Below are 26,660 nucleotides of genomic sequence, written 5' to 3'. Positions count from 1 at the left end.
TATAGAAGAGGACATTGGGGCTCAGATTAAATTGTCCGAACTGCTGTATAAGGATAAGAACTTTTCCCCTACCAACTTTAACTACTAGTGTTCCCCACCAGCTAAGCCACAGTACAGTTTGAATCATGTGTCCGGGTAGAAGGCGGAAGGAGACCCGGACACATGATTCAAACCCGTACTGTCCGGGTCAATCCCGTACAGGTGGCAACCCTAGGTAAATGTCCTGCACTGGTCAATGGTCATGGTAACTCATGTATTAATGTCCTGCACAGTGCAGGGTGCTATGTAATGTAAAGGGGTCCCAGTGATGCAGGGTGCTGTGTAATGTAAAGGGGTCCAGTGATGCAGGGTGCTGTGTAATGTAAAGGGGTCCAGAGGTGCAGGGTGCTGTGTAATGTAAAGGGTCCAGTGATGCAGGGTGCTGTGTAATGTAAAGGGGGTCCAGAGGTGCAAGGTGCTGTGTAATGTAAAGGGGTCCAGTGATGCAGGTGCTGTGTAATGTAGAGGGGTCCAGTGATGCAGGGGGGGGGGGGGGGGGGGGGACTCGTTTTAATCCCCGCTATAACAGGCTAATTTTTAAGTTGATCATTTTGTACGGCCCCCGAATGATGTTACAAAAATCCAAATGGCCCTCGAAGAAAAAAGGCTCCCCACCCCTGCTCTACAGCATAAAAAACACAACTGAGCATGTGCTGCTCGGCTTCTCTGCCTGTGTTAGCTAGCCTTCCCTAGATACGGTGAAGAATCTGCCTTTTAACACAATGCACTGGATTAACACCCTTTACGTTACACATTGATATAACAAGCAGGCTATGCTGCATACGCAGACTGATTTATTTTACTGTGTGGGTTTAGTAACACTTTAACCAGTACGGGAGTTTGCAGCCATTGCATTGTTGGAGTGGAGGGAGTATTTTGGGGACTTTTGTTCCATTTTAACCTGTTGTTTTGGCCCCATTTTATCACTGTTTGCTGTTGCCCGCCCCTCAATTGGACTGAATTTTGGATGTTCTAGTGTTTCAGAATTCTATCCTGTGTCCTCTAATTTGACTGTTAAAAATAGTATTTTTTGTTCAAACCTGTGACTTCTTTTCTTATGGGACACGTGTTCCTCTCCTCCCTTCCTTTTTTTTTTTTTTTCTTTGCTTGCTACTGAGGCATGCTCGGCATGGGAGGGGTTATACAGGGCTGTCTGTACAGCTTTGCCAGTCTCTAATTCTCCTGAGGATGGCAGTGTTTCGGAATACTGTTTTATTGTCACAGGAATATGATTGTGAGCATTTTAGAAAAGATGTCTTTCATTTGGGTGCACGCACATGGATAGATTGGGAGCTGCGGCTGCGCAACCACTGCATCCCAATACACATAAGTGAGATTGCCTGCATGCGGGAAAACCTAGCCATTTGCTTCATTGTAACCATCCCTCTTCTTTTTTTCTTTTTTTTTTTTCTTCTTCTTTTTTTAAGGTCGGTTTACTTAAAAAGATTGTAAGCCGTGTCACTCCAGGACAGCAGAAATTTTCCAAAACTGCCAGTGTACTATGGCTTCTGCAACAAGAAATGGTAACTTGGAGGCTCATTGCATCACTTTACAGGTTTGTTTTACATTTATTTTGGATGCTTTTTATCGTGACAGACCAGAAAAGGTGTCACAACTTATAATATAAGCAGTTGTAATTTGACAAATATGTACTGGTCTACAACTGCATAAATTGGTGGTAGTAGTAGTTGGTCACATTCAACTGGCCTTGTTCTGTAATACTGAACCACTAAATGTTAAGGTTCACATCAACAAATCATCATTAACAGAGATTAACTTAGTTTTGGGGGGGGGGGGTCTCATCCCAAACTATTTTGAAAGATGTTTACATTTGCAGTGCCTTGGGAATGTATTCACCCCCTTGGAGTTTCTCTTCCCTTTTTTGCTTGGAATTTACATTCGATTTTTTGGGCTTTTTACTAGGGTTGTCCCGATACCGCGCATTTCCCTGAATACTTGTACTTAGGGAAATGCTCTGATGCTTCACCCGATACCTGGGCAGTCAGGGTGATCAGTGCAGCGGGTAGAGTTACAAGCACTGATCTGCCCCCTTTTTCAGCTGCTTTAGTGAAAGTTATACAGCGGAGATCAGTGTTTGTAACTCCCCCCCCCAAAGCTGCACTGATCACTGCTGACTGTCCCTGAGTCCCCCTCCATGCTGCTCTCCCCCCTCCGTGCTCCGTGTCCCCCTCTGTGCTGCTCTCCCCCTCCGGGTCCTTGTCCCCCTCTGTGCTGCTGTCCATGCTCAGTGTCCCCCTCCATGGTGCTGTCCGTGCTCGGTGTCCCCTCCCTGCTGCTCTCCCCCTTCCGCGCCCCCCTCAATGTCCTCCTCCACCCCCTCGATTTGTCAGGATGGAGAGTGGTGGTAGGAGCCACTAAATCCGGCTCCTACCTTTTCTGAATGTACAGAGTCAGTGATTACTGACTCTGTTCATTCACCTAACTGAGCATCGTAACCTGTGTTTTACGATGCTTCAGTTTATGAATAGAGAGGAGCCTCTGTCTCCTGTCCATTCATTTTAGCTGAGACTGCAGAGAAAGGGACTGGGGAATCTGTGTCCTTAGTCCCTTTGTCTCAAAGGGGAGATGTCAGGGGTCTGTTAAGACCCCTGATATCTCACCAAAGACCCCCCAACAGGGCTGATAAAAAAAAAAAAGAAGAAAAAATTGCAAAAAAAAAAAGAATTGTAATTTTTTTTTTATTTAAATAAAAAACACAATCCACTCCCAAAAGTTGGATTTCTTTTCACCACTACCTACATTATCAATGTTTTCTATGGACTTTTTGGGATAATAATTTATCAAGATAATTTGCTCATTCCCTCTTTCATGATTCAATTATTGACTGTTGCACTTTTTTAATCATTGTTCACATTTTTGGTGTTTACATACGGTTTGCGTTTTTTATGAACGCAACCTAATTTCTACTTATTCTTCACATTTTAGTGTTGTATATTATTCATTTATTTATTCAATACTGTTTTTTAGTTTATCATTTTATAGCGCTGCACATTTTTTTTACAATCTCCCATTTTAACCCTATATCACCACACTGCAACCACATGCCTCACACCTGTTGCTTGGCTCACCATACATTTTTATTTTGACAAGTACAGCATTCGTTTCCTTTTTCATGGGTTGAATCACTGCCTTATTTATAAAATTTTCAGTGGGGAAATTTTCCCTCAGGCCACTTACACACGAGCGCCTCTGCTCCGCTTGCTCAACGGTCCGATCCGCCGGATGGATGGGGAATAGGACCACCACCCGTCTGTTTTTGGTGGACAGGATCGGATCGTCTCGTACCGCGTTTCCCCGAAAATAAGACCCAGTCTTATATTAATTTTCGTCACAAAAAACACACTAGGGCTTATTTTCAAGGTAGGGCTTATTTTTTTACGGTATAAACAACAAAACAAGTTTGTCGCCAAAGACTGGAAAAGTAATTATACAATAAAAAATCGAGAAAATAAAACGATGGTTGGCTGCAATAATTAGAAGATTCTGCCAGGCATTGATCAGCAGCTAAATGGTGTGGCACATCAGGAGTCATGTGAAAATGGTGAGCAGAACAAAAAAACATATATCAAGCTCTAAATCAATATACCATTTTTGTCCATGCAATAGTGAAAACAAAGTAATATTTATTGCCATGAACACTTAAAAATTCCAGCAATCCTCTGTGTTGTAAATTAATGTAACTGACAAGCGGGATCAGTGTAGTGATGGAATTTACACAGTCAATCAGTCGGTCTACCTTGCAGTGTACAGCACCTGTCACCCACAGGCACGGCTCCACTGGCAGAGGGAGGGTGCGTATGGAGCCCAGAGGCAGCACGTCTGTGCTATGACTGTCTTACCCGGTCCACGGGAGATGTATGGCCAAGCGGTAACGGTGGGAAGGGGGAACCGAAGCTGTGGAGGGCTCGGCGGTGTGACTGTGGTATCTCCGCTGTGTAGTTTAACTCCACTCACGTGTGCGCCGGCAACTTCCTGGTCGGGACGTCTCGCCGAATCAGGAAAGCAGAGCAGGAACGAGGCTTGGAGAGGGCGGAGGGGATTGGCGGTAGCTCTCCCATTAGCCGAGATCCCTGGCTGACGCGCGCACAGGAGGAAGCAGCAGCAGACATCAGCCGGGAGGAGAGAAGAGGACCTCCGGCAGGGCAGCAGTGGGTGCAAACAAGTTTTTCTTATTTATAGCAGCAAAAGGGAAACAATAGCAAGCATTTTAAAACGTTTTTTTTTTCACAGGGATTGACTAGGTCTTATTTTCGGGGTAGGGCTTATATTGCAGCCCACCCCGATAATCCAGCTAGGGCTTATTTTCGGGGTAGGGTGTATTTTCGGGGAAACACGGTATTCACTTCATAGAAAAGACTGATGGGCCCGATCAGGTCCATCTGAAGAACTGACAGACACACTTGATTGAACAGCCCTAAAGGTACTTTAGTTTGTCTATTCTCTCCCCCCCCCCTCTGTTTATGAATGTGTTGCTCTCTCCTATGTACTCCCCTTATACACTGGTCCTACTTTATGGAGTGGCTGCTGCAGTTGGGTGGAACTGGTGTATACTAAAGATCAATTGTAACTAGAAACCCTGACTGATAAAAAAAAAAAAAGCCACAGAATTTGAATAAGCATGCAGCAGCCACACACAGATTAATTGGGTATTGACTGCACATTTCCTGCACATTGCAACCCTTATTATTAGTTTGTCTAAATTTTAATTGGTTTATAGATAAAGAAAAATAAATATCCTAATTTTTGCTTTCCAGAGATCGGATACAGTGTGCAACAGAAGATGAAAATATGTTTGATATTGCAGTAAGTTGTCCATATTCCCCTTTTTTTAAATCCCTGCTGTCTGACGTTACAGTGCTATAAATCTTGTACAGTTCTTTTCCTAAGAGTAAAAAATCTTGTTCTTTAGGTTTCTTATTCTAAGCAGTGATTTATGGGTAGCCTGATATCATCCATGTTTTTTATGTTTGGGATTCTTTGTTCATGCTTTCAATTATTTATTCCCCTCTCCTGTACAGGCACCAAATGCCACTGAAAAAATGATAATGAATAAACTGTTTGAGCGAGATTTACTTGTTCGTCAGAGCCAGGTAAGGTATTACTCGAAGGGACATCAAAAAGGTTGCATACTATGACCTGTTAATGAATAGAAGTTGATTGGTACAGCTGTAGTGTTTATTGGGAACCTTTTACTCTTCTGTTATTTCTTAAAGCAGTGTTTCACCCTAAAAAACAACTTTATAGCATCTCATTCAGCATAGTAGCGCAAGCTACAGTATGCCTTTATATTTTTTTTTTGGCGCCATACTCACTGTTTAATCGCGTAGTAAAATTTCAGACACCCGCGGGGAATGGGCGTTCCTATTCAGAGGGCTCATGATTGACGGCCGGCTATGGCGCGTCACGCTTCACGAAAATAGCCGGAGTAGGTCTCGGCTCTTCCCGGCGCTATACGGCGCCTGCGCACAGACATTGGAGCTGACTGCGCAGGCGCCGTGAAGAGCAAACACCTATTTTGGCTATTTCCGTGAAGCGTGACGCGCCATAGCTGGTCGTCAATCACGAGCCCTCTGCATAGGAACGCCCATTCCCCTGAAACTTTACTACGCGATTACACAGTGAGTACTGCGCCAAAAAAAAAATCTAAAGGCATACTGTAGCTCACGCTACTATGCTGAATAAGATGCTAGAAAAACATTTTTTTTTAGGGAGAACCCCCGCTTTAAGGTTTGGTCCATAGGGACCAAAATTTTACCCTTTACTAAATAAATAAAGTTACTTAGACTGAGTCCAACAGTAGTAGTTAGTTTGCCTGCTTCTAGAGTCTGTGTCCTTTGTTTCAAAAGAAACTGGTTCCCTTTGCTTTAGGAGTCACTGGCCCGGATTCAGATACAATTGTGTATCTATCAGCGGGCGTAACGTATCAGAAAGAACTTGCGCCCTAAGTTAAGGCGGCGTAGCGTATGTGGTCCGACGTAAGCCCGCGGAATTAAAATTCTCCATGCGGTAGGCGTGTTGTATGGTAATGATGGCTGACCCCACGTAAATGACATTTTTGGTTAACGGCGCATGGGCCATCCGTGAACGTATCCCAGTGCGCATGCTCCAAATTAACCCGCAAAAAGCCAATGCTTTCGACGTGAGCATAAATTTCGCCCAGCCCTATTCGCGAACGACTTGCGCAAACGACGTAATCGACGGAAAATTTGACGCTGACCCGACGTCCATACTTAACATAGGATGCGCCTCATATAGCAGGGGTAACTTTACGCCGGAAAAAGACTAACGTAAACAACGTAAAAAAATGCGCCGGGCCGACGTACGTTTCTGAATCGGCGTATCTACCTAATTTGCATATTCCTCGCGTAAATCTACGAAAGCGCCACCTAGCGGCCAGAGTAAATATGCAGTCTAAGATACGACGGTGTAAGACTTACGCCGGTCGGATCTTAGGGAAATCTATGCGTAACTGATTCTATGAATCGGTCGCATAGATACGACCCCGCAACTCAGAGTTACAACGGCGTATCCGGAGATACGCCGTCGTAACTCCTATCTGAATCCGGGCCACTGACTTACAAGGAGGATAGATGACCTTTTTAGACTTTCTATAGACCGGAAGCTTGTTCCAGGTAGCGATGATTGTACTGGAATCGGCACCTTGGCGTAAGAGTGTAACCAGACTCTGAACATTGATATTCTTTAACAGTAGAAGAGCTTTGAAACAAGCTCTCACTGACCTCTAGCTGTTGGTATTGGAATGCAATTTGTCCTAAAGATTTACAGCATAAGCCATCCCAGTTGGCTCTCATGACACTCAACTACCTTCATCTTTATGTATAGAATTTTGACATTTTTAGAAAACTTGGTAAAAATTGTATTTTCTGTTTTCAGCTGGTAGTGGACTGGCTAGAAAGTATAGCTAAAGATGATGTTGGAGATTTCTCTGAAAACATTGAGTACTATGCGAAAGCTGTATACTGGTATGTACACAAAGGTTTATGTATTAAGTGTACCAGTGTGTTACTTGAATGTAATATTCTCAGTGTGTTGGTCAATCCTACACAGTGACTGATTTTTATTAAGTGTTACATGAAAGTTAAAGTTTTTGTGAACCCACCAAAAAAACTGCAAGACAAAGGCATAATGAGCTAGTATGTATAGCTGTGATGTGGCTGGAGCTGCAAAAACGTCTCTCCCACGCAGGAGCCACTAGTAACAGCACACTAGCTGAAGCAACGGCATGAACGCGCATGTGCTGATGACGCCGTCACATGCTGATATAGTGGGATATTTCCTAAACCGTGTAGGTTTAGGAGATATCCGGGGTAGCTACAGGTAAGCCTTATTATAGGCTTACCTGTAGTAAAAAGTGTCTGTAAAGGGTTTTACAACCACTTTAAATATTTGTGTTCCTTCTGTGCAAAGGAAACTCGCTGAGGGACATTTATCGAAACTTTCTTGCTCTTTGTGGTAGCTAAACTGTTGCCAATTTTCTTTATACCACTTGTGTGATAAATTGGACACTGAAATACATATGCATATTTTTGAAAAGTTCCCATGCGCACTTCTGCAAATTCTGCAACAGTTCTAAGGTTGAATTTCATGGTTAAATAAGCGCTTACATTTGCAGCGCAAGAGAGAAAATAGGTGAGCATTTGCTATTTCTTTATCGTACATCACGGGACACAGAGTCTTAATCATTACTATCTGGGTTATATTCCACCATCAGGTGCTGGACACTGGTGTAATCAATTAGAACAGGAAGTTCCCTCCCTATATAACCCCTCCCATACTGGGAGCTCCTCAGTTTTTTCACCAGTGTCTAAGGTGTTGGTCACGAATTAACATGTGCTCTGAGGAGCTCCACTGGAGGGATCCATGCTGGATGTAAAAAGCCTCCATAAAATCCGGATCCGTCCAAGGTGCTTCATAGCCAAAGTGGACGGTACCTGGGCCTCGGTACGAAGAACGAGGTTTTGCCTATAATGCTTCTCTCTGAGAGCTGGACCCTGGGTTCCAGTACATTGGTCGATGTCAAAGACCAAATATTTTTTCTGTTGCCAGGGTGCTATATAGGTCCAGGGGAGAGGTGACCTGCTATGGACCCCAGTCCCTGAAGGTCTGAGACGAAGCCCGCGTTGAGGGGTGAAGGCTGGGCCTCTTGCTTTGCAATACCCTGCAGCGTGGAAAGGTAAGCGGAGGTACCTACGGGACTTGGTCCGACAGTGGGTTCTCCATTGGGGATTATGGGTCTCGCCTATTTTATGCTTCTATGCATGGGCAACTTAACCACAAAGTCTTTTGAGACAGGATGGCTCTGGCACCCATATACCTCCCCTAGTGGGTCCTAGTCCTCCGCTGAAGGGGCTATTGGGTCTTGCCTATAATGCATGTGTGCCTTGGCAAAGAAACCACTATGTCTGTTGAGACAGGATGGCTGTAATACCCATAGATCTCCCATTCAGGAGGTTGGTACCCCTACATGAGTATGTCTTATCTGTTTTCCACGAAGGGCCCTAAGAGGACATGCCGGGTGTTTCGCTTGCCATGCTTTCCAGGAACGGAAGCTCAAGGTTAGCTGATCTAGGGTGCGGCTTACTGCCTCCGCTTCAGGCTCAGCCACGATGGGGGGGGGGGGTCCCTCGTAGCCTCTACGGCTCCTTGGGGGATCTCCCTCTCCCCCCGCCTCCACCATTCCCCTACGCGCGCGTGCGTGAGAGGGGCGCGCTTTGAAGGCGGGGGGACGATGTGGTTGCCGCTGGCGCACGTGCGCCGGCTCATGGTGCAGACGCAGGGCGGCCCTTCAAAAGGCCCAGATGTCAGAGAAGCCAGGGGGACACGGTAGCTTGAGCACGTAAGCACCTTGTGGAAATTGGATACAGATTCATTTAAGACACCTACTCGGCATCTAGCTGTGTTAGCAAGCATTATTTGCTAGACTAAGTTCAGCTGTTGATGCACCAGGGTTAAAGTTCCTCTGCTTTTTGCTTAGGACTCTTTTGTCTCCCCGTAAAAGAGGGTTCAGGGGTAGGAAGGGGTATCACCACCTAAATCTGGTGGCCCCTTTTTATCATGCTTGCATGATACTATCCTCCCCTGTAGAGACTTAAGATAGCTCACATAATTAGCTATCAGCCCTGTCAGGCGTGAGCCTCCCCCAACATTGCAGCACTCTGCATATGTTTTTTGTTGCATTGCATGTATAGGTCTATAAGAGGTTAACTGCTATATTCACAGCAGCCTCACAAGCAGAAAACAGGGTGTGTCCCTTTCCCTGCTCTAAATCCTCAAACAAGGGATTGAAAGACCTGAGGATGAAGGTTCACTGTCAGTGAACAGATAACAGGTGTTGATGAGGAGAAAACTATCAGAAGCCCCAAAAGCTCTGGTTGCAGCTGCAGTCTTTTCAGAGATCCAAGCTGCATATAACTTCACTCAGCCTAGACAGCCAGAGCCTCTGTCTCTTTAAAGTCCTCATCCTGGTGTTGGCTTCAGGCTAACCGAATGCACAACAGGGGGGGTGCACATTTGCTGCTGTACACATGGCTAACGTTGCAGGTTTGCGGAGACGCACATCTGCAGAGCATAACTGCCTCTTTACAGTCCATGTTTGCATGAAGTACATGAGTTTGGAATGTTCAAAATGCATGTGGGGAAAAAAACGGTAACAAAGCATGTTTTATTGTTGATCACATAAAGAGACATGTTATTTTGTTCGTATGATTTTATATGTTCACATAAGGGTGTTTAATCACAGCAAAGTGCCTAAAATCGCATAAAAATGCTTAAGTGCATAAAGATGCGGGATCTCACATGGTTACTTGATAACCCAGGTCCTTGATTACCCAAGGTTATTTAGGTCACACAGAGAGGCTTGTTTCCACAGGAATGCCTAAAATCGCATAAAGATGCTTAAGTGCATAAAGATGCGGGAGCACACATGGTTACCTGATAAACCAGGTCCTTGATTACCCAAAGTTATTTAGGTCAAACAGAGAGGCTTGTTTCCATAGGCATGTCTAAAATCGCATGGAAATGCTTAAGGGCTTAAGGATGCGACATCGCACATGGTTATCTGATAACCCGAGTCCTTGATTATCCAAGGATATTTGGTCGTACGGAGAGGCTTGTTTTATACAGGAGTGCCTGAAATCGCATAAAGATGCGGGATCACACATGGTTACCTGATAACCCGAATCCTTGATTACCCAAGGGTATTTGGTCACACAGAGAGGCTTGTTTCCACAGGAATGCCTAAAATCGCATAAAGATGCTGGAGTGCATAGAAATGCGGAATCACACAGGTTTACCTGACAAACCACAATCCTTGATTACCCAAGGATATTTGGTCACACAGAGAGGCTTTTTTCCACAAAAAGGTCTGAAATCGCATAAAGATGCTGGAGTGCATAAAGATGCGGGTTCACACATGGTTATCTGATCACCCGAGTCCTGGATTACTCAGGCATATTTGGTCACACAGAGAGGTTGTGTCTGCAAAAATGCCAAAAATCGCATTAAAAGGCTTAATTGCATAAAATTGCTGGATCGCACAGTGGTGCTCGATCATACAAGAATCCTTGGTCCCAGGAGTGCTTAAGATGCATAGATGTTGGATCGCATGAAAATTTGCTGAATCGCATAAGAATGCATGTTTGCCTAGAGTTTGACTTAGGAGGCATTATAATTAGGTTTCCTTAATTATACAGGATTCCTTGGCCTTACATAGGCGCATACTTGCTTGCAGGATGCTTGTTCATAGCTCACATGCTATATGTATGCGTGTATACAGCACGCCCCCTTTTTTGTGTGTTTGCGGAAAACATATTCTTATGAACTCATGCTTCTATGAACACACGCTTCCATAGAGGCATATGGCTTTAAAGGTTGCCACATGCACATAGGGGGAGCTATTTGCATGTGTGTTTATTTACAAGGCTGCTAGGGCCCGCCTCTAGCAGGGCTAAAGGCCCAGAGTTTAGCAGTAATGTCATTCCGAGGCAAATCCGTGCTGACAGATCAGTCAGTAGCATGGCTGGGCCTAGGGGAGTCCAGCATGATTAATTATCTGGAACTCCTGGGTTGGGATCCCAGTCTAGAGGGAATATGCCGTCTTTATTCAAACACAGTTCCCTATGCTCAGTTTTATTCAAGGCTGATATAAACTTTGCTCTGTCGGCCTGGAACGAGTGGATCCTAACTTAGCATTATCCTAGGAGTCTTGTCCCAGGGATATGCTGGAATTTCAGTTTAGGGTTCTTAACTGAATGATTGGCAGAAGGGAATATCCTTCATACCCGTTACCTGGTAGCAGGTTGCGAGGACTGGCCTCTAGGGATAGAATCCAGGCCTGGAAGAGACCACGGCACAGGGAAAGGTGGTCAAGCTCCTAGGGAGCCTTATCTGCTAGCTTTCTAGAGCTACGGATGGAGCATCCGGCTTAAGGACCTGAACGTTTAGGTTACAGGGTTGCTCTGTCTGAATACAATCTGACTATGCCTCTCTAGTGGTTTACTTTGGTTACCAGAGAAGAGCTTGTGCCTTGCCTATTGTCAATTGTCATTTCATGGAATGCTAGATTGGCAGGCGATTCGCTGGAGCCATCAACAATGGGGTCCGGGAGATTGGCCTCTACACCCCGACTTTTTTCTGACCAAATGTCACAGAAACGTTACCCTGCACATAAAGGGTGTTGACGTCCCAGGTTCAACAAGAGATTGAACAACTTTGTGCCAAGGCCAAAGGATCCACCCGCATGCGGGACAGATTTTTTAGTGACCCTGGGGGCCCAGTTGTCGCTGGTTTATGTGTTATCTCCCCCCAGGGCCGCAACCTTCGTGGCTTCCATGCTACATCAGAAGAGAACGGAAGCTGGCTTAATTGCTCCAGCATAGCCCATACAACCTTACTGCGCAGGGACAGCAGAACTGATCGTAGAGGACCCAGGGTCCCTTACAGCTTGTCCAGGCCTGCTTTGCAGGGTTACATCCTGTCTTGCATACATGGGTATTAATGGTCTGGCTGTTATAGCCTGCATTCTTGAGGATCGGGGCGTACAGAATCAGCGGCAGTTACCTTGATTCATACAGGACAGCTGGCCTCCAGGACCAGATATCCTAGGATATGGAAGGCCCATATTCCTGGTGTGAAAACAAGGGGTGGAATCCTTGGTAGTAGGTCCTAGGTAAAATTCTTACCTTTCTACATTGGAAAAGAGATGGAGCTGGCCTTAAGTTACATCAAGGGTCCGATCTCGGCACACTCTTGATCTGGGCCGTTATACAAGGGGTGACGGGTATAAGTCCGCCAGTTAAGGCGCCCTTGTGCTCGGAGGATTGGATCCAGTATGCTGGCTTACAGAGTCAGCACCTTGGGCTGATGCACCATAAATATTTCCCTTTATCCTTCTAAAGAGGAAATTGGTGTTCTTGGTTGCGGCTGCCTCCGCAAGAGAGTATTGGCAACTTTCTTTGTATAGAGCCATACTTCATTATTGGTACAAGAAGGGTGATGTTAAATACTCGCCCAACCTTATTGGCTAGAAGGATCCAGTGTTCATTTGAATTAAGATATTCTTGCCTTCCTTTTCCTTTTTTTCAGGACCTTGATCCGCGGAAGGAGAGGTTATTGCTTTCTCTTAATAAAGATAAGAGCAGTTAAAGATCTAACGTTTTGTTGCCAGAAAGCCCCTAGATGGGGCGGGCAGTGTTCAGATCGGCTATTAAAATGGCTATGCGCTCTCTCGTTATAGTAAGAGAGGTCAAGACCTATCTGAAGCGGCTGCTCGGATACGGAAGACTGATGTTGGTGCGCTACCAGGAGGCCCCAGCAAGGGGCAGGCAGCGTCTAAATCAACTATTGTCAAATGTTGATTCATCAGGTTATTATTCAGGCTTGTGGTTATAGAGAGGGCTTCCCCCTGTTTCTTTTTGGGGTACACCCTACCAGGATAGTAAGCACTTCATGCAGGGTGCATTACCAAGCCTTTATGACTCAGATTTGCCAGACCTGCAACTTGGTCGTTTGTGCTTACGTTCACTAAATCCTATCAAGTGAACATAAGACGGCAGGAGGAAGCAGCCTTTTTTTGTTGGCACAATATGCGGCAGGCAGCATTAGAATTCCTCGTGTCTGATGGCAGTCTGCATTATTGGTGTCTCCCTCCCCTCAGTAAGCATTGCTTTAGGACATCCCAGATAGTAATGATTAAGACTCTGTGTCCCGTGATGTACGATAAAGAAAATAGGATTTTTATAACAGCTTACCTGTAAAATCCTTTTCTTGGAGTACATCACGGGACACAGAGTCCCCACCCCTCTTGTTTGGGGATATTGGGACACTTATTGCTTGGGACAAAAACTGAGGAGCTCCCAGTATGGGAGGGGTTATATAGGGAGGGAACTTCCTGTTCTAATTGATTACACCAGTGTCCAGCACCTGATGGTGGAATATAACCCAGATAGTAATGATTAAGACTCTGTGTCCCGTGATGTACTCCAAGAAAAGGATTTTACAGGTAAGCTGTTATAAAAATCCTATTTTTTCCACATTCTCACAGAAAGCTAAAACTGTCACTTGGGTCATAAAACAGATTGCGATCAATGCTAACCTTTTTTTGTTGCTAGGCAACTGTTGCAACCTTGTCCTTGGCAACAGCCTAAATTGTTAAAAATGTAACTGATCATACAAGACTCAGGCTTTTTTTATATCATTATGACTGCGTTTTATGCAACTACCTTTAGGTGATTGAACATTTGCACAGATATTCCCCCTCCCAGCTAACTTCTGTTTTTTTACAAGTGTCCTCAGGTGATGGACTTCTTCTCTCTACTGGAAAAAGCATCATTTCTTGCATAGTTTTTTTTTTTCTTCTCTACATCACACTCTGGATGATTTCTTCCAGGATGATTCTTTCATCATTTAGCTGCACCTTAGTTACTGTGGCTTTTTAAGCAGCTTCCGGATCAATTAAATCTTTTGCCTGATCCCCCCCCCCCCCCACCTGTTGGAAGAGGCAGAGCCGGCCTGTAATGTTGCTTTGCTGTGGGGGCTTCACTTGGCACATAGTGCAGTGTGTGGAGTACTTTTAAGGGTTAAAAATCCACAAATTTCTTAACTAATGTTTTACCTCGTTCAATGTTATCTTCTGCCAAAACACAATTTTTTCGTAACCGACAGAACCCGCTTTTGGGTATGACATCCCACTTGGGATGATCGCAACTATCCGAGTGCAAAATGGGCTCCCAATCCCAGACGATAACTGTATCCTTAATGTACCAACCAAAAAGTTGAGTTTGTTCCAGATGTGATCTTTTTCCCTAAACACCCATGGTTGCATTTTTATACATAGACACAAAATGTGTGCCCATCACAGGCCATGGTTCTGGATGTAGTTCACACCATCGAACAAAAAATATTTGTTCCAGACAGAACTTGGTGCACTCTATAATAAAATGGGCCTGTCTTAAATGTAATTAGGTGGTGGTAAAAAAAGAACTGATGGCACAAAGGCCAACTTTGAGGTATTGACATGTTTAGCAAACGCACGTCAAGGGTGAGCCAAGTATGGGAGGGCTCCCTATTATAGTATTTCAAATTCTAAAGGGGGCGTATGGTGTCACAAATATAAGCGGTTGCAAAAAATTATCTATGTACATGGATAACCCACTAGTTATACTGTTCATGGCAATGATTATCTACGGGAGGTTTAACAACATCCTTGTGGATTTTCCATAGGTGCTGAAAGGCACCTGAAGACAAAACTCTCTAAACAAAAACATCTTCTTCTTTTTATTAACAATTTTTTTAGCTAGGGTTTTACATGAGCTTCAGTTATACTCTAAAACCTTTTAAGGGATTGTTACTCATATTAGTATATGTATTGTCATCCGAAAGGAACCGTTGTGCTTCCCTCACATCCGATATTTATTTTGCACAGCAATGCTACCACCTCTGTCTGCTTGTGTGAAGATTGTGACTTAAGGCTGCTTTCACACTGGGGCGGCGGGTCCATTGGCGGTAAAGCGCCGCTAGTTTTAGCAGCGCTTTTTGATCGCTAGCGGGGTGCTTTTTACCCCCCACTAGCGGCCGAAGGGTTAAAACCGCCAGTGTTGCGGAGCTTCCAAAGCGCTTTACAGGCTGCCCATTCATTCCAACACTGCCCCAAAGATGCTGCTTGCAGGACTTTTTTGTTGTTGTTGTTTTACCGTCCAAGCGCACCACCCCAGTGTGAAAGCACTCATGCTTTCACACTGGGGAGGCATGAGAGGCAGTTTTCAGGCACGATATTCTTGGTGCTAAAACACCTTAAAACCACCTCAGTGTGGAAGGGGGTCTAAGGGAATGTTGCCCATTTATATGGCTACACTGTGCAGCTCTCCCTGGAACTGTGCTTTGAGCCATCTGACTGTTTATGTACAATGACGAAACAGCAAGTGGTTAAAGAGGTCTGTTTCCTCTATTTGTACAATCCAGGAAATTGGATATTTGACTTGCCAGTAAAATCTCTTTCCTGCAGTACTGTACAGGCAAACGGAACTGTCCTATTCTCAATATCTTGCTGGGAGGAGTTATATAGGGGTTATCCCTGCAGCCTTCCAGACACCCTTAAGATATTTAACTCAGCTGCATTGTTTTAAAATAGAACTAAAGGTGGCATTTAAAAACTTGCATACATGCAATGTCTCTTCTGCAATAGAATAAAGCTATTAACCTGCTTTTGTGGCCTGTAAATGAAGCTGTGCATGCACAGCTCCATTTTACCTTGCCGGCATGGTCCCTGTGTGTGGGGATGACTGACTCCTGTGCAAAGACTGACCAACGGACGCCTCATGGACTTTCAAACTATTGGAGAAGCGAGTATGGTAAAGGGTTCTGCTTTTAAAGAAAAAAAACATAGTGCACGTTATATAACTTTCCTGACCGTATTCATCTATTTTCCTAAAGGCATGGACTACAAATTCTGCAGCTCATTAGTTTGATCTTGTAAGAAGAGATCTAGCTGAAGCAAACAAATGAAGAGCACACCAGGCACAGGAAAAGTATTAAAACTTGGAAGAGTAAATACAAAGTCAAACAATATTACATTTTAAATGTTTTTTTGTCTTTAACATAAAAAGCAACCAAAGACCCCGATTCTAAAAACATTTCCTACATAGCAGTGCTGACTTTCTAGCTGACAGATTGATGGTGCCAGTGCTATTTTGGTGCTTTTTTAGGATCTGGCTCTGTGGGTAGTTTTTATGTTGAAGATACATTTTATTGTGAGTGATTTTGTTTTGTATTAAATCTTCCACATTTTACCACTTTTCCTGTGTCCTGTTTTCTCCGCTTTATAGAAGCTTGTGTCCTGTACTGCACTCTAGGAAACAGATTTTACTGGCAAGTCAAAAGTCCTATTCCATTCATGACATTGAATTTCTTTTGGCAGCTGTATACTGTTGCTAAGTTCTATTGATATGAGATATTGGCTTGCAGGATAACTATTGCTAAATCAAAGTAGTACATGTAATGTGAACCCATATTGAGAAAACAAAATTTAAAATTAAGTGGTGGGTAATTGGTGTTTAAAAGAAAAAGCCGCCTGCCAGCACTATTACACTTTGCATAATTTCCCTTTTCATATAAACGTTTTCAAAGGATTGGGCAATACCCACTGCCCAGTCCTTTGTAATTCTAGCAATAGGCCACAAAATGTATGCCGGTGACTTGTCCTCAATGTTCCACTGTGGGGAAAGTTCCTTCACTGACTGCACAGGTGCAAACTTCCCGACGGAAATTCCCGAACCTCGCCCGGCATCCAGGCATTTAACATCCCCGTGGATTGGAGGATGTTAAAAAAAGAGCCAGGAGGCCGAGCGAGCGAAGCGAGCCGTCCGAGCGCAGCGAGGACGTGAGGCCGACTGGCCACTTACCTCAAAATCCACGTTGCCCTGGATGCCGGCCGCTGTTCGGGGATTTCTGTCAGCAAGTTTGCACCTGCGCAGTGCTTGAAGGAACTTTCCCGCATCAGTTCGCGCATGCGCTGGAACTTCCAGGACACCTGGAACCAGCACGGCAGATCACCGGCTCTCTCCATACCCCAGAAGTTAGGAGGCACTAGGGAATTGGATTTTTGTTAAAATGCAGGCACCGCCAAACACGTTTTTGTTGCTACCCAACATTTGGTTTATCTTGTGTTTTTGATCGTTTGAGTGGAGATTCATAGTGGCACATTTGCCCAATGGTGACTTATTCTCTACAAGAAAATAACTGAACTGAGACCAGAATTATCATGACATTTCTGTTTTATTTTAAGGGAGAATACTCTGTCCTCATTGAAAAAAAGAAGTATTTCGGTACTAGGCAGTAGTCGTCCACTGGTCTCTGAACTGGTAAGTATAAGTTGTGGAGTTGATTGTTTGTGTGCATGGATTAAAAACCTCATTGTACAATATATAATTCAATTTAAATGATGGCAGACTGATCCCTAAAATAAGTTTTATTGTGTCTGTCGCTATGCGTGATATTTTCCGGTAAATGTCAGCAAATATCCCTACTCAAACTCATTACTGACTCCATGTTTTTGCCAAAGCTCAAAGGTTTTATTGTAAATTAGAATTTATCTTTTCGGTATTTTTAGATCCCATTTTTGGCATACCTATCTAAAATTGCTCTTTCTAATACCTCTGCTTGTGCCCTACAGTGGTCTCTTTTCAATCTAGGCCATGCAACTTTTATTCTATGAATGGCATCTCCAAGCAATTTGTTTCATTTATCAGAGACTGAAATGAAAACCTTCCATGTTGCTTCCTGCAATTACCCAACTTACCATTCACTGACTGGTATTTTGAAGCACCGATGCAACATGGGCTGTTCTAGAGATGATTTGTTACACGAGACTGTGTACTGTTAAAAAATAAAAAAATAAAATCACCCCCCCTGTTGTACAAATAGATATGTAAACTATGATACACAGAATGATGTTTTTGTTAACTTTCTTTAGGATCCTGATGCCCCCATTAGACAGAAACTTCCTCTGGATGATCTGGATCGTGAAGATGACATTAGACTTCTAAAATATCTCTTTACTTTGATCAGAGCTGGCATGACTGATGAGGTATGATGTGCTGATTTTTCTTTAGCTATAGAACTGTTATAATCCCAATATGTTTTGGCTTGAAACTGCTAATTTGTGATATTTGCTTGGTCTTTGCAAATGTTCATGTATTCTGCATTATGGTGTTCTTAATTGCAAATTATAGAAATACAGCAGTGTGCTTCATTAAATATGTCAATGAGATGTTTGTGGTGAATGTATTGCACACAATAAAAAAAAAAAGTTGTGGTATTTGAACTTAAACAAATCGTGTCACAATGACAGAATCCTGCAGACCAGGATATTGCGTCAATAGAAATAAAAATAAGTGTTATATCACCTTGATTGTTTACAAGGCTTTCCATTCTGGAGATATGTTTTTTTCCTAAATGATCTTCTTGAAGTTCTTGTAAAGGTTAAGGCTGGATTCACACTGCTGTGTGGAGCGGCTCACAGCAGGGGAACGGTGCGTCCCTGTTCACTGTTTCATGTCTGATTTTGGTCCTGATATGTGAATTGGATGCGGAGGAAACTTGCATCCAATTCGCAATAGTATGAACCCAGCCTGAAGGTTTTTACTTTAATGCATTAAGGTAAAAAATCCTCTGTGCAAGAGGATCTCCCCAGCCCCCATATTACCTGAGCCCCATCTTGATCCAGCAATGTGCACAGGAGCAGCATCTTTCTCCCTTCTGGCTGGGTAGATTGATGACAGGAGAAGCCATTGGCTCCTGCTGCTGTCTTTCGAAATCTGTGGTGGGGGGCAGACTTGAGTCGCCCGGTTTGTGTCAATAGATGCAGACGAGTGCCCCCATACAAAGCGGCTTTCTATGGGGGACTCACCGAAGACGAGAAGCTGGGAGGGCCGACAGGGGACCTGAGAAGAGGAGGACCAGGGATGATCTGTGCAATACCATTGCACAGAGCAGGCAAGTATAACATGTTTACTATTTTATTTAAAGGTTTGGCTTTTTTTTTTTCTGTACATCTTTTTGCAGGTAAAACATTCGCCTTTTTTTTACTTGTAGCCTGGAAAGCATTGCACCCTCAATCGGCAGATCACAGGTGCCATGCAGGACTCCTAAAAACTTCCCAGTGTATCTGTGTACATTGTATGGGCAGACGGATACACTAACAGGAAGAATGAATGAACTACAAGTGTGCTCAACAGCTCCATCGTAGTTCATTGAAACTACAAGTCAACAACCGCAAAGGCTGTCGGTAGTAGTTTCCCATTCAGAGGACTGTGATTTAATGACGTGGCCGGGCGGGCGGAGACCCATGCAGACGCGTTCCTTTCAAACAGTGACAGTGGGCACCCGGACAAGATGCTTGCCTTCTGTCACTAGGGAGAGGCAACAGCTGCTGGAACATGTTATATGTTCCACCCTAAATAGAGATGGAACATGTAACATCCTTCTGCTACAACTAAAAATGTTATTGCTTTAAGTTTGAGTAAGCCAATTTAATGATGCATTTTGATCTTGTTAGGCCCAGCGCTTGTGTAAGAGATGTGGTCAGTCCTGGCGAGCAGCAACACTGGAAGGATGGAAGCTTTATCATGATCCAAATATAACAGGAGGTAGTGATTTTATTTGTTTCCCCTGATCTTTTTACATAACTTTAGCTTGGTACTTTTTTTTTGTGTGTGTATGTCATTGTTATAATTTTCATTATAATTTTATCATATTGTTTCTTTCGCAGGTGGTGAGTTGCAGCCAGTGGAAGGCAATCCAAACCGATGTGTATGGAAAGCTTGTTGTTGGCGTATGGCAGATGATGTAAGCTTTTACTATATACAGTTTAACTGTGTTCCACCACACACAAGATTGTTGTCTTCTAACATTTCATTTCCTCTCTACCAGTAATTGTCTTTTACATACTGCAGAGGGATCAACAGTATTTATATGTGTGTGTATAATTCTAGGAAATATATTTGGTTCATCTATAGTTTGATAATCGATATGTTTAGAAATTAGATCTTTCTTAAACCGCTAAACTTCCTTGCAGCTTCAGCTGTGCCTTTCCGCAATACATTTTTTTTGTTTCTGTGTGTTTCAGGAGCAGTTCAGCAGATATGAAAGAGCAATTTACGCAACCTTCAGTGGAAACCTAAAGCAAGTATGTTTGCAGAGAAAACCTATTTAGGCATATTCTTCTTTTATTTTAAATGTTTTATTTTTATTTTTGTTATAAGGGCAGGTTCACACCAGAATATAGTGTTGGAAAGTAAACCTGCACCACATTCCCAATATACTGCTTTTGTGTCCTGCTGTGGGTGACCATACATCAACAGCCCCCTAAAAGCCGATGGCAAATGCAGTGTGTGTGCGGGCAGCAGATCGTTTCCTACCACAGTACCATACAATTTTTGGTGCAACGCTTGTCTCATAAGTAGTGCATTTACTACTTTTTGTGCAGCCCATTCAAATGAATGTAATAAAAGGAAAAATCATTGCCTGTGTCATTTGTCTACAGGGCACTTTTACCCCATGTCCTGCCTAGACCAATTTTCAGCTTTCAGCGCTGTTACACTTTGAATGACATTTGTGCGGTCATGTAAACTTTCCAACAAATGGCTTTCTTTTGGTGTTATTTTATTCCCGCTGGGTTTTTTATTTTTTGCTAAAGTTTTTCTTAGTTTGTCAGAAAATTTTGTAAGCAAGTAGTTTTTCTCCTTCGCTGATGAGGCAGCACTGTTGGGGCTGCACTGTAATCAGGGCACCGATGATCACTGCCCTGATTGCCTGTACAGGTCTCCCCCGTGAGGAGATACCGCTGATCAGCTCTCCTCACACCCTGTCAGTGTGAGGCGAGGAGAGCCAATAAACAGCATCTCCTGGTTTATGTGTGATCAGCTGTGATTGGACACAGCTGATCACATGGGTAAAGGGCTGCAGCTGTTTACCGAGATCGGAGTGGCGGCGTGTTCCAGGGACACAGCTCGCCTGAGATCGCCACACTGCGTGCTGAGACTGGACGACGCCATGTGACGTCAGCCCAGAACAAGAGAGCATCCCGCCCACCGTCATTTGTCTATACTGCGAGCGGGAGACCATTAAACACAATCCCAAAATAAAACAAAACCAGAAAACATAAACATGAATAATCGGAGTCGCGCTCTGTTCTGTAATATGGAACCGTTCTAATAGGAGTGACTCAAGTCGCTCCGAATTAGAAAAAGGTTTCTTTACTACTTTAAGACGACTTCAGGACGACTTGCATTGACTTCAATACAGAAGTAAAAAGTCGCCTCTGAAGTCGTGGGCAGACCGCCTTGCCGAGTCGCTCGGCAAGTCGTGCTGCCCCAGTGTGAACCGGCTCTAAGAGTTCAGGTGCCGCTCCCCCATGTACAGCTTCTTACCAGAGAAAGATCAGAGTGCTTTGAATAATACTGAGGGTCCCGGAAATCGGCTCCAGTATGATAACAGAGGATATCGGGCACACTTAAATCCACAGTTAATGTCCAAATGACACAAAGGAGAAGTCTCAGTGCAGCGCAGCTTAAAACATTAATTAAAGTATTGCATTCACATGTTCAGTAGGAAAGAACAACCGTAAAGAGTATACACGGCTCCGCCGCAGAACCTGCCGGAGTGTGAGTTAACGTCACTGAGCAGCTCCACATTATGCGTTTCCCCATAACAGCCATTTTCAGAAAAGGAGACATTCAAATGAATGGGCTACAAAAACACACTGCAGGGGAACGGGATTCAGGTGTGAACCAGCCCTTAATGTGGAAAGCGTGTCATGAATACTATAATACATTTTATGATTCCTAATATTTTCCATATGTTTTTTCTCATTACTAGCTTCTTCCTGTGTGTGAAACATGGGAAGATACAGTCTGGGCATATTTCCGTGTTATGGTTGACAGTCTGGTTGAACAGGAGGTCAGAGCCTCGCTTCTCTCCTCTAGTGAAGAAGATGAACTACCTAGGGAGTACTTGGAGGCACAGTAAGATGAGTTTTTTATTTATTTTTTTATCTTTTTTTTTATCCACAACTGTTTGGTTTACATAACTATCTTCTTATTATGTTTTCTGTACCTTCTAGCTGGACTCTAGACATAGTTTTTGAGGAGCTCCAGGCCACTGATAAAAAGGTGACTTTTTGAATGCTTATTTTGTTGGAAAACTTTTCGTTTGGAGTATTGTATAATCAAGCTTTTTGTTTGTTTTTTTTAGAGAGTTTTGGAAGAAAATAAAGAGCATTACCACATTATTCAAAAGTATATAATCCTTGGTGATGTAGATGGTAAGTTCCAGGTTGATTAGTTTTGTCATATACTAATTTTTCATAACTGTAATCTATTGTGAGTGAGTGAAAAACTTATATAGTGCAACACATGCGAACTGAATCGTTGCTTCTCCGGGGCTCTCCCGTCCCATCGGGGCCCGGAGAGATGATCGCCGGATTTGCAGCATAGGGATGACTGTTGACCAGATGGTGACCAGTCATCTCTATGACCATCGGAGGCCCGGGCGCGATGTGATGACGTCACGCCCGGGTATCCGTAAGTAAACAAACCGTAATTGCGGCTAGTAAGAATGAGATCTGTGAATTTTTTTCACCATCTCATTCTTTCCAGCCTGGAGGAGAGATGTGGGGGTTTATTGACCCCGCATCTCTCCTTAAAGAGGACCTGTCGCACACTATTCCTATTGCAAGGGATGTTTACATTCCTTGTAATAGGAATAAAAGCGATCGAAAAAATAAGTAAAATAATAAATAAATAAAAATTAAAACGCCCCGGTAGCTCGCGCTCAGAATCGAACGCACACTTAAGTCCTGCCCACGTATGTAAACCTCGTTCAAACCACACATGTGAGGTGACGCCGCGTGCGTTAGAGTGTGTGCAACAATTTTAGCACTAGACCTCCTCTGTAACTCTAAACTGGTAACCTGTAAAAAAATTTAAAGCGTCGCCTATGGAGATTTTTAAGTAACGAAGTTTGGCGCCATTCCATGAGTGTGCGCAATTTTAAAGCATGACATGTTTAGTTAGCTATTTACTCAGCGTAACATCATCTTTCATATTTTACAAAAAAATTGGGCTAACTTGTTGTTGCTTTTTAATAAATGAAACAAAAAAAAGGCGTTTGAAAAATTATTGCGCAAATACCGTGCAAGATAAAAAGTTGCAATGGCCGCCGTTTTATTCCCTAGGGTGTCTGCTAAAAAGTAATTTTCTAGCAAAAGAATGAGGATTTGTACATGCAGGAGAGAATTGCCAGAATAGGCCCGGTATGGAGGTGGGTTTTAAAAGCACTGTATTGAAGTGGTTAAAGAGAAGTGGCCATACAGCTGTCTTTTTTGACTGCAATATAACAAAATTAAAATGATTGTAATGTCTTGTGTGTTTTTTTTTTTTATATATAAAAATAAACCTATTCTACTTAACTGCTCTGTGTAGTAAATTTGCACAGAGTAGTCGGGATTCTCCTCTTCTAGGGTCCCTCTTCGGCACTCCTGGCCCCTCCCTCCTGTCAAGTGCCCCCACAGCAAGCAGCTTGCTATGGGGTTACCTGAGCCGAGTCGCAACTCCGTGTGTCCATTCAGACACAGCGCCCCTGCCCCGCCCCCCTCTCTCCTGATTGGCTAACTGACTTTGACAGCGGGAGCCAATAGTGCCGCTGCTGTTTTTCAGTCAATCAGGAGGGAGTGTCTCGGATGGCCAAGACACTCATGGACAGAGATGGGGCTCAGGAAAGTATTAGAGGGGCCGAGGGGGGCTGCTGCACACAGAAGGCTTTTTATCTCAATGCATAGAAATAGACTTTACATCCCCTTTAAATTTGCAAATAAAATGGACTGAGCGGTGAAACCCTTAAAAGTGCTGCACTTAAAATACTGTAGTTGAGCTAACCAGGAATAAAAAAAAAAAAAAACATTTAACGGTTGCTAGAAAACGCACAGCAGCTGCGCTAGAACTTTGAAAAAGAGTAGTGCAATAAAAGAAAATGTGGACTGTTTTGGCATTTTCTGTGCTATAGGTATCTTTTCCTTTGCACACCTTCTATAACCACTTAAAGGGGTTGTAAAGACAAAAATAGTTGGCTCTTAAATTAAAGTCTGACAGTAGCTGATAAAATGAAAAGTAATGTTTTGCATTATAACTAGTTTGATACCTGTTGAAATCGGGCCGTTTTATTCACCTCCAGCACTCCTGAATCATTATTCTCACTGACTTCCTGGTTTGCGGTGCGCATTCATTCTTGCTACATCACGGCCTAATGGGAACTACAGTTCCCATTAGGCTTAGCCTCCATGCCTGTGAGGGATAAGAGAACATCTTCACGCAGGGCTGTAGTCATAGGGAGGGGGTGAGCACATTCTGCTTTCCACCATGCAAAACGGCTCAGATGCTGGTGGAAAGCAAGAAGAGGAGTGACAGGAAATGGCATTTTCACACCTGGATTACTGTATTTTGGAGGTCAAAAGGAAAAACGAGGTAAGTGATATTTAAATGCTCTAGCTTACAGCAATCAATTGATCTAATAAAAAACAAACCTAACGCCGATATGCGTCGGCAGAATGGCACCGCTGGGCACAGTCATGTACCTGTATGTGATTGTATAAAGCCCAGCAGTGGGTCGCGCGCGCCCGTGGCGCCCTCCCGCGACCCGGTCCGAAGCTCCATGACCACGGGACTCGCGGACCCGATCGCCGATGGAGTCCCGCGATCGGTCCCCGGAGCTGAAGAACGGGGAGAGCCGTGTGTAAACACGGCTTCCCCGTTCTTCCCTGTGGCGGCAGCATCGATCGTGTCATCCCTTTTATAGGGGGACACAATCGATGACATCACACCTACAGCCACACCCCCCTACAGTTGTAAAAGCACTTCAGGTCACACATAACCCCTTCAGCGCCCCCTTGTGGTTAACTCCCAAACTGCTATTGTCATTTTCACAAACAATGCATTTTAAATGCATTTTTTGCTGTGAAAATGACAATGGTCCCAAAAATGTGTCAAAATTGTCCGAAGTGTCCGCCATAATGTCGCAGTCACAAAAAAAATCGCTGATCGCCGCCATTGGTAGTAAAAAAAAAAATTATAAAAGTGCAATAAAACTATACTCATTTTGTAAACGCTATAAATTTTGCGCAAACCAATCGATAAACGCTTATTGCGATTTGTTTACCAAAAATAGGTAGAATAATACGTATCGGCCTAAACTGAGGAAAAAAATTGTTATGTTTTTGGGGGATATTTATTATAGCAAAAAGTAAAAAATATTGCGTTTTTTTTTTTTTTTTTTTATTCAAAATTGTCGCTTTTATTTTTGTTTATAGCGCAAAAAATAAAAACCGCAGAGGTGATCAAATACCACCAAGAGAAAGCTCTATTTGTGGGGAAAAAAGGACGCCAATTTTGTTTGGGAACTACGTCGCACGACCGCGCAATTGTCAGTTAAAGCGACGCAGTGCCAAATCGCAAAAAGGGGCCTGGTCTTTTACCTGCATTTTGGTCTGGGTCTTAAGTGGATAATTCAAACTATAACATAAATGTTGATATATAGTTCTGTTAAAGCTAGGACAAAAGGGAGTATACAGAGGGGCACAGTATTTCAGCTAATGGAGGAATGGTAGGAGGAGACCAAGAGGAGTTGGATGGTGTTTCACAGCGAGAAGGAAATGGGAAAAGATAACGGGGTAGGGTGCACTTTAAGTACGTGTATAGTCCTTTTTCATTTTTTATATAGTGTGTGTGTAAGATGATACCAGCTTGATGTAAGTAGAACCCCAGCCAAAATGTTTTTTTCTATTGCATTCATTCAAGGGAAAAAGCAGAACTTGCTAAGATTTTGACCATTGGGAGCAGTTGAAGGAGACTAGGCATAAAAACAAAGATAGGTTTTTATATATACACGCGCACACACACGTGAGGGCACCCCCTCACATTTTTGTAAATATTTTATTATATCTTTTCATGTGACACCACTGGAGAAATTACACTTTGCTACAATGTACTGTAGTGAGTACAGCTTGTATAACAGTGTAAATTTGCTGTCCCCTCTATAACTCAACACACAGCCATTAATGAGTTTCACAGGTTGCCACTGGAATCCTCTTCCACTCCTCCATGAGGACATCACGGAGCTGGTAAATGTTGGGAGATCTTGCGCTCCTCCACCTTGCATTTGAGGATGCCCCACAGATGCTCAAAAGGGTTTAGGTCTGGAGACATGCTTGGCCAGTCCATCACCTTTACCCTCAACTTCTTTAGCAAGGCAGTGGTCTTCCTTGGAGGTGTGTTTGGGGTCATCATCATGGTGGAATACTGCCCTGCGGCCCAGTCTCTGAAGGAAGGGGATTATGCTCTGCTTCATTATGTCACAGTAAAAAAATAAAAATGCAAGGTGATCTTGCGCTAAAGAAAGTAACACTCTAAAAACACCCTGATAGGTGGTGCACAAAAAATTACTATCAGACCAATAAATGAACAAATAAGCATATGTAAAGTGCTGGTGCATAAATACATCAATGCAAATGCATAAAAAAAACAGAAAAAAAAAAA

The 26,660-nt window shown here is 43.5% G+C and overlaps 1 protein-coding gene across 1 annotated transcript in view; it reads left to right on the top strand.

Annotated features, from left to right (window-relative positions):
• The window catches only part of NUP107 (nucleoporin 107), a 76,921-nt gene that overhangs the window by 24,080 nt on the left and 26,181 nt on the right, over window positions 1-26,660 (top strand). Inside the window, exons 7-18 of the mRNA XM_040344039.1 lie at window positions 1,467-1,594; window positions 4,815-4,863; window positions 5,079-5,150; window positions 6,955-7,043; window positions 17,360-17,435; window positions 18,047-18,160; window positions 19,631-19,721; window positions 19,844-19,920; window positions 20,201-20,260; window positions 21,952-22,097; window positions 22,196-22,244; window positions 22,327-22,396. Coding sequence (XP_040199973.1) covers window positions 1,467-1,594; window positions 4,815-4,863; window positions 5,079-5,150; window positions 6,955-7,043; window positions 17,360-17,435; window positions 18,047-18,160; window positions 19,631-19,721; window positions 19,844-19,920; window positions 20,201-20,260; window positions 21,952-22,097; window positions 22,196-22,244; window positions 22,327-22,396 — 1,021 coding nt within the window. The remainder of the gene's footprint in view (window positions 1-1,466; window positions 1,595-4,814; window positions 4,864-5,078; window positions 5,151-6,954; window positions 7,044-17,359; window positions 17,436-18,046; window positions 18,161-19,630; window positions 19,722-19,843; window positions 19,921-20,200; window positions 20,261-21,951; window positions 22,098-22,195; window positions 22,245-22,326; window positions 22,397-26,660) is intronic.

The sequence above is a fragment of the Rana temporaria genome, chromosome 3 (genome assembly GCF_905171775.1).
Source record: "Rana temporaria chromosome 3, aRanTem1.1, whole genome shotgun sequence".
Classification (NCBI taxonomy): domain Eukaryota; kingdom Metazoa; phylum Chordata; class Amphibia; order Anura; family Ranidae; genus Rana; species Rana temporaria.
The sequence above is the reverse complement of the archived record's forward strand: the minus strand, read 5'-3'. Positions and strand labels throughout refer to the sequence as shown.